The 8731-nt window shown below is 47.8% G+C and overlaps 1 protein-coding gene across 2 annotated transcripts in view; it reads right to left on the reverse strand.

The window, feature by feature from the left end:
- LOC139366955 (activated CDC42 kinase 1-like) overlaps nucleotides 1-8678 on the reverse strand; it is a 28764-nt gene extending 20086 nt beyond the window's left edge. The window contains exons 1-5 of one of the 2 annotated variants that reach the window (XM_071104752.1): nucleotides 8581-8678; nucleotides 7287-7446; nucleotides 3177-3247; nucleotides 2109-2187; nucleotides 865-1013 (exon numbers count right to left, since the gene is read on the reverse strand). In XM_071104752.1, the coding sequence (XP_070960853.1) occupies nucleotides 865-1013; nucleotides 2109-2187; nucleotides 3177-3247; nucleotides 7287-7446 (459 nt within the window). In that variant the 5' untranslated portion in view covers nucleotides 8581-8678. Of the gene's footprint in view, nucleotides 1-864; nucleotides 1014-2108; nucleotides 2188-3164; nucleotides 3248-7286; nucleotides 7447-8580 lie in introns of both variants that reach the window. The other variant, XM_071104750.1, reaches the window with a different exon arrangement.
- Nucleotides 8679-8731: the final 53 nt, after the last annotated feature.

The raw sequence follows: 8731 nt of genomic DNA on the forward strand, positions 1-8731 counted from the left end.
TCACTCACTCACTCACTCACCCACCCACTCACACACTCACTCACTCACACACTCACTCACTCACTCACTCACTCAATCACTCACTCACTCACCCACCCACTCACTCACTCACTCACACACTCACTCACTCACTCACTCACTCACTCACTCACTCACTCACTCACCCACTCACTCACTCACTCACTCACTCACTCACCCACTCACTCACCCACCCACCCTCCCTCCCTCCCTCCCACCCACTCACTCACCCACTCACCCACCCACCCACCCACCCACTCACCCACCCACCCACTCACCCACCCACCCACCCACCCACCCACCCACTCACCCTCCCACCCACCCTCCCACTCACCCACCCACCCTCCCACCCTCCCACCCACCCACCCACTCACTCACTCACCCACCCACCCACCCACCCACACACTCACTCACTCACCCACCCACCCACCCACTCACTCACTCACTCACTCACCCACTCACTCACTCACTCACCCACCAACCCACTCACTCACTCACCCACCCACCCACCCACTCACTCACTCACTCACTCACTCACTCACCCACCCACCCACTCACTCACTCACTCACCCACCCACCCACTCACCCACCCACCCACTCAGTCACTCACCCACCCACCCACCCACCCACCCACCCACTCACTCACTCACTCACTCACTCACCCACCCACCCACCCACCCACTCACTCACTCACTCACTCACTCACCCACCCACCCACTCACACACTCACTCACTCACACACTCACTCACTCACTCACTCACTCACTCACTCACTCACTCACTCACTCACCCACCCACTCACTCACTCACTCACTCACTCACTCACTCACTCACTCACTCACTCACCACTTGTCCAGTCGGTCCGGTCCACTCTCCTCTCCTGACGACTCCAAAGGTTCCGTCTCCCAGTCGTTCACACAGCTGAAGCTCTGCCTCCCGGATCAGACAGGTCAGGGCTGCCCCCGACGACGGCCCATCGCTGGACGGGGTTAAGCCTTTAAACACCAGGCGCAATAATCGTTCATATACATATAGTTATGTGAGTTAACATACTCCAACAACAACTCCTAATTAAAACAATACTGTTTACAGGTCACTAATGGAGGAGATCTTTGTGGGCTATACTCAGCCTTGTCTCAGGATGGTAAATTAGTGGTTGAAGATATCCCTCTAGTGGTGTGGGGGCTGTGTATTGGCAAAGTGGCTGGGGTTTTTTCCTGCCTGTTTGGCCCTGTCCGGGGGTATCATCGGATGGGGCCACAGTGTCTCCTGATCCCTCCTGTCTCAGCCTCCACTATTTATGCTGCAGTAGTTTATGTGTCGGGGGGCTAGGGTCAGTCTGTTATATCTGGAGTACTTCTCCTGTCTTATCCACAGTCCTGTGGGAATTTAAGTATGCTCTCTCTAATTCTCTCTCCCTCTCTCTTTCTTTCTTTCTCTCTCTCGGAGGACCTGAGCCCTAGGACCATGCCTCAGGACTACCTGGTATGATGACTCCTTGCTGTTCCCAGTTCACCTGGCCATGCTGCTGCTCCAGTTTCAACTGTTCTGCCTGCGGCTATGGAACCCTGACCTGTTCACCAGACGTGCTACCTGTCCCAGACCTGCTGTTTTCAACTCTCTAGAGACAGCAGGAGCGGTAGAGATACTCTGAATGATCGGCTATGAAAATCCAACTGACATTTACTCCTGAGGTGCTGACCTGTTGCACCCTCTACAACCACTGTGATTATTATTATTTGATCCTGCTGGTCATTTATGAACATTTGAACATATTGGCCATGTTCTGTTATAGTCTCCACCTGGCACAGTCAGAAGAGGACTGGCCACCCCTCAGAGCCTGGTTCCTCTCTAGATTTCTTCCTAGGTTCCGGCCTTTCTAGGGAGGTTTTCCTAGCCACCGTGCTTCTACACCTGCATTGCTTGCTGTTTGGGGTTTTAGGCTGGGTTTCTGTACAGCACTTTGTGACATCAGCTGATGTAAGAAGGGCTATATAAATACATTTGATTTGATTTGAGTAGGTCAAAATCTAAAAAATGATAAGCCTGGAGTTGGGATAATGTAAAGAATATGTCAAACACCCACACACCTGGAGTCATCAAGGTGGGCGATGCCCCCCGGGGCTGCTGTGGGTCGGAGTCAGAGTCAGGTCTTTTCCCTGGAAATACCTGCTGGCCCAAACACAGAGACTACAGCTTAGAGAGACTTTACCACGTACACACACATGTACAAAAAAACACATGCACGCACACGCACACATGCACACACACGCACACACACTGTCATGCCCTGACCATAGAGAGCCCTTGGTTCTCTACGGTGTAGTAGGTCAGGGCATGACTAGGGGGTGTTCTAGCTCAATATTTCTATGTTGGTGTTTTGTATGGTCCCCAATTAGAGGCAGCTAGTAATCGTTGCCTCTAATTGGGGATCATATTTAGGTAGCCATTTACCCCACCTGTGTTTATGGGATATTGTTTTGTGTTTGTGGGATATTGTTTTGTGTTTGTGGGATATTGTTTTGTGTTTGTGGGATATTGTTTTGTGTTTGTGGGATATTGTTTTGTGTTTGTGGGATATTGTTTTGTGTTTGTGGGATATTGTTTTGTGTTTGTGGGATATTGTTTTGTGTTTGTGGGATATTGTTTTGTGTTTGTGGGATATTGTTTTGTGTTTGTGGGATATTGTTTTGTGTTTGTGGGATATTGTTTTGTGTTTGTGGGATATTGTTTTGTGTTTGTGGGATATTGTTTTGTGTTTGTGGGATATTGTTTTGTGTTTGTGGGATATTGTTTTGTGTTTGTGGGATATTGTTTTGTGTTTGTGGGATATTGTTTTGTGTTTGTGGGATATTGTTTTGTGTTTGTGCATCACTACTTTCACGGTTCGTTATTGTTTTTTTGTTTAAAGTTTCACCGTAATAAAGATGTGGAACTTCAATCACTCTGCGCCTTGGTCCGCTCATTACGACGATCGTGACACACACACTCAGCCATGCATGCCCGCATACACACACACACACACACACACACACACACACACACACACACACACACACACACACACACACACACACACACACACACACACACACACACACACACACACACACACACACACACAGCTAAGAGGAATTCAAACTCACTGTGTGCTGTACCTTGCTCATCCAGGATTTGCGTTTACAGAGAGCTCTCCTCCTCTTGACTGCCTCCCAAAGCCTCCTCTGTCCTGCAACACACAGACAATACATTACACACTGTCAGCCTCCTCTGTCCTGCAACACAGAGAATACATTACACACCGTCAGCCTCCTCTGTCCTGCAACACAGAGAATACATTACACACCGTCAGCCTCCTCTGTCCTGCAACACAGAGAATACATTACACACCGTCAGCCTCCTCTGTCCTGCAACACACAGAGAATACATTACACAACATCAGCCTCCTCTGTCCTGAAACACACAGAGAATACATTACACACCATCAGCCTCCTCTGTCCTGCAACACAGAGAATACATTACACAACATCAGCCTCCTCTGTCCTGCAACACAGAGAGAATACATTACACACCATCAGCCTCCTCTGTCCTGCAACACAGAGAATACATTACACAACATCAGCCTCCTCTGTCCTGCAACACACAGAGAATACATTACACAACATCAGCCTCCTCTGTCCTGCAACACACAGAGAATACATTACACACCATCAGCCTCCTCTGTCCTGCAACACACAGAGAATACATTACACACCATCAGCCTCCTCTGTCCTGCAACACAGAGAATACATTACACACCGTCAGCCTCCTCTGTCCTGCAACACAGAGAATACATTACACACCGTCAGCCTCCTCTGTCCTGCGACACACAGAGAATACATTACACACCATCAGCCTCCTCTGTCCTGCAACACACAGAGAATACATTACACACCATCAGACTCCTCTGTCCTGCAACACACAGAGAATACATTACACACCGTCAGCCTCCTCTGTCCTGCAACACAGATAATACATTACACACCGTCAGCCTCCTCTGTCCTGCAACACAGAGAATACATTACACACCGTCAGCCTCCTCTGTCCTGCAACACACAGAGAATACATTACACACCTTCAGCCTCCTCTGTCCTGCAACACAGAGAGAATACATTACACACCATCAGCCTCCTCTGTCCTGCAACACACAGAGAATACATTACACACCATCAGCCTCCTCTGTCCTGCAACACACAGAGAATACATTACACACCATCAGCCTCCTCTGTCCTGCAACACACAGAGAATACATTACACACCATCAGCCTCCTCTGTCCTGCAACACACCGAGAATACATTACACACCATCAGCCTCCTCTGTCCTGCAACACACAGAGAATACATTACACACCATCAGCCTCCTCTGTCCTGCAACACACAGAGAATACATTACACACCATCAGCCTCCTCTGTCCTGCAACACACAGAGAATACATTACACACCATCAGCCTCCTCTGTCCTGCAACACACAGAGAATACATTACACACCATCAGCCTCCTCTGTCCTGCAACACACAGAGAATACATTACACACCATCAGCCTCCTCTGTCCTGCAACACACAGATAATACATTACACACCATCAGCCTCCTCTGTCCTGCAACACACAGAGAATACATTACACACCATCAGCCTCCTCTGTCCTGCAACACACAGAGAATACATTACACACCATCAGCCTCCTCTGTCCTGCAACACACAGAAAATACATTACACACCGTCAGCCTCCTCTATCCTGCAACACAGAGAATACATTACACACCGTCAGCCTCCTCTGTCCTGCAACACAGAGAATACATTACACACCATCAGCCTCCTCTGTCCTGCAACACAGAGAATACATTACACACCATCAGCCTCCTCTGTCCTGCAACACACAGAGAATACATTACACACCATCAGCCTCCTCTGTCCTGCAACACACAGAGAATACATTACACACCATCAGCCTCCTCTGTCCTGCAACACACAGAGAATACATTACACACCATCAGCCTCCTCTGTCCTGCAACACAGAGAATACATTACACACCATCAGCCTCCTCTGTCCTGCAACACAGAGAGAATACATTACACACCATCAGCCTCCTCTGTCCTGCAACACACAGAGAATACATTACACACCATCAGCCTCCTCTGTCCTGCAACACATAGAGAATACATTACACACCATCAGCCTCCTCTGTCCTGCAACACACAGAGAATACATTACACACCATCAGCCTCCTCTGTCCTGCAACACAGAGAATACATTACACACCGTCAGCCTCCTCTATCCTGCAACACAGAGAATACATTACACACTGTCAGCCTCCTCTGTCCTGCAACACAGAGAGAATACATTACACACCATCAGCCTCCTCTGTCCTGCAACACACAGAGAATACATTACACACCATCAGCCTCCTCTGTCCTGCAACACACAGAGAATACATTACACACTGTCAGCCTCCTCTGTCCTGCAACACAGAGAATACATTACACACCATCAGCCTCCTCTGTCCTGCAACACAGAGAATACATTACACACCATCAGCCTCCTCTGTCCTGCAACACACAGAGAATACATTACACACCATCAGCCTCCTCTGTCCTGCAACACACAGAGAATACATTACACACCATCAGCCTCCTCTGTCCTGCAACACACAGAGAATACATTACACACCATCAGCCTCCTCTGTCCTGCAACACAGAGAATACATTACACACCATCAGCCTCCTCTGTCCTGCAACACAGAGAGAATACATTACACACCATCAGCCTCCTCTGTCCTGCAACACACAGAGAATACATTACACACCATCAGCCTCCTCTGTCCTGCAACACATAGAGAATACATTACACACCATCAGCCTCCTCTGTCCTGCAACACACAGAGAATACATTACACACCATCAGCCTCCTCTGTCCTGCAACACAGAGAATACATTACACACCGTCAGCCTCCTCTATCCTGCAACACAGAGAATACATTACACACTGTCAGCCTCCTCTGTCCTGCAACACAGAGAGAATACATTACACACCATCAGCCTCCTCTGTCCTGCAACACACAGAGAATACATTACACACCATCAGCCTCCTCTGTCCTGCAACACACAGAGAATACATTACACACTGTCAGCCTCCTCTGTCCTGCAACACAGAGAATACATTACACACCATCAGCCTCCTCTGTCCTGCAACACACAGAGAATACATTACACACCATCAGCCTCCTCTGTCCTGCAACACACAGAGAATACATTACACACTGTCAGCCTCCTCTGTCCTGCAACACAGAGAATACATTACACACCATCAGCCTCCTCTGTCCTGCAACACACAGAGAATACATTACATACTGTCAGCCTCCTCTGTCCTGCAACACAGAGAATACATTACACACCATCAGCCTCCTCTGGCCTGCAACACAGAGAGAATACATTACACACCATCAGCCTCCTCTGTCCTGCAACACACAGAGAATACATTACACACCATCAGCCTCCTCTGTCCTGCAACACAGAGAATACATTACACACCATCAGCCTCCTCTGTCCTGCAACACACAGAGAATACATTACATACTGTCAGCCTCCCTCTGACACACTGCCACCCAATCGTCTATATATGTGACATCTTGGATTGCTACAGGACAAAGAAATAGAAAAATAGATTGAGGAGAGACAGGACTGTGTGACTGTGTTATGACTACCTTGTGACTGTGATATGACTACGTTGTGACTGTGTTATGACTACGTTGTGACTGTGTTATGACTACCTTGTGACTGTGATATGACTACGTTGTGACTGTGTTATGACTACGTTGTGACTGTGTTATGACTACCTTGTGACTGTGATATGACTACATTGTGACTGTGTTATGACTACGTTGTGACTGTGTTATGACTACGTTGTGACTGTGATATGACTACATTGTGACTGTGATATGACTACGTTGTGACTTTGATATGACGAGATTGTGACTGTGATATGACCACGTTGTGACTGTGACATGACCACGTTGTGACTGTGACATGACCACATTGTGACTGTGACATAACCACATTGTGACTGTGACATGACCACGTTGTGACTGTGACATGACCACGTTGTGACTGTGACATGACCACGTTGTGACTGCAATTGGGACCATTTCTAGAGGAATAGACATGGTAAATCCACTACTATAGCTTTCCTTGATATTTTTTACACTTTAAAATAGGATATGACTTCACACACCTGGCCTCCCCATGCCGATCTTCTCCAGGTCTTCATTCTTGACGTAGTCAAAGTGTGACAGGCGGGTCACGTTCAGCTCATCACGGACACGCAGGAAGTACTGCTGCAGCTGAACGTCTGTTAACAGATCTATCAACCACTCTGTCCCCTCCTCCGTCATCTACACACACACACAGTCAACATACCAACAACAACATCAACCAGTGTCTGACACTGTACATAAGACTAAGTACCATGTTTTCTCCCACTCTCTCCTTCCTCTCTTCCTTCTCCTCCTCTTCCTTCTCGTAGGACAGATGCTGGTACATATAGTTCTCTGCCATGGCTGCTGCTCCCCCACACTCGTCCTACAATCTCCCCTCACCCGCCGTCCCTCTTTCAATAGTCTATGGTTTTGTCCTGGTTTCAGCCGTGTGTGTTGAAGCAGTGGTAAATCTCAGTTCCTCTCTGTGTCACTCTGCTATAAGTCTGCCCAGTGTTGAGCTCCCCTCAACCTCACGACCTTCTGCCTAATCAATACACACACACACACACACACACACACACACACACACACACACACACACACACACACACACACACACACACACACACACACACACCAGGAGAAATCTGACACCACTCTCTCCTGTCTCTATCAGCCAAGCTAAGCCTTCTATAAACTGTCCCGTTCTCTATCCATCTGTGCTGACTCACCCCTCACACACAGCACAGGACACTTCCACACCTCTCTGACCTCTCTATCTCTTTCTCCCTATGACTCTCAACATCCTCCGTCTACTGTTGAATAATACAACATCCCCGGAGAGAGAAGAGAGAGCTAGAAACAGTGCTTTCTATGTGTCTCTGTTTAATTGAGGGCACTCTGGGTCTGAATATGGAAATTTAAATATAGCCTGTATTACCCCCGATTCAGCCTCTCTCTCTGCATTATAAAACAGCACTGCAGTGCAGACTACTGTTGCTATAGGGAGAAAACACTACATAACGAGCCTACGCTAACCCTCCTCCCTTTCTCTCCTAGTAAACAGTAGCTCTTGTTGAACTAGGCTAAATAAGCTAAGAAATATGCGCATTGAATCCGTTTTTTAAACTAATCTACTGAAATGTTAAATAGGACATGTCGCATCACTGATCCATACACTGACTAGCCTATTAACGGTAACCTCATCAGAGACAGAGACCCAAATCAAGATAACAGTATAGTTCATGCAGACGCTCATCGAGAGATGTAAAAAGAGAGATGGGGAGAGAAAGACAGACTCTCTATTTTCTCCACCTCGCCAAAACTCGCCTTAATCAATTGTTGTTTTCAGAACCCTTCATTTTTTCTTGGTAAAATAAGCAGTCGGTTGTTTTCTGTCTGTTCCCTGTCCTCTCCTGTAATTCCTGGTCGCGTGTTGCTGGGATTACTGGCGTGGCGTCACCGCGTTTTGCGCACATTG

Source organism: Oncorhynchus clarkii, chromosome 15 (genome assembly GCF_045791955.1).
Source record: "Oncorhynchus clarkii lewisi isolate Uvic-CL-2024 chromosome 15, UVic_Ocla_1.0, whole genome shotgun sequence".
Lineage (NCBI taxonomy): Eukaryota > Metazoa > Chordata > Actinopteri > Salmoniformes > Salmonidae > Oncorhynchus > Oncorhynchus clarkii.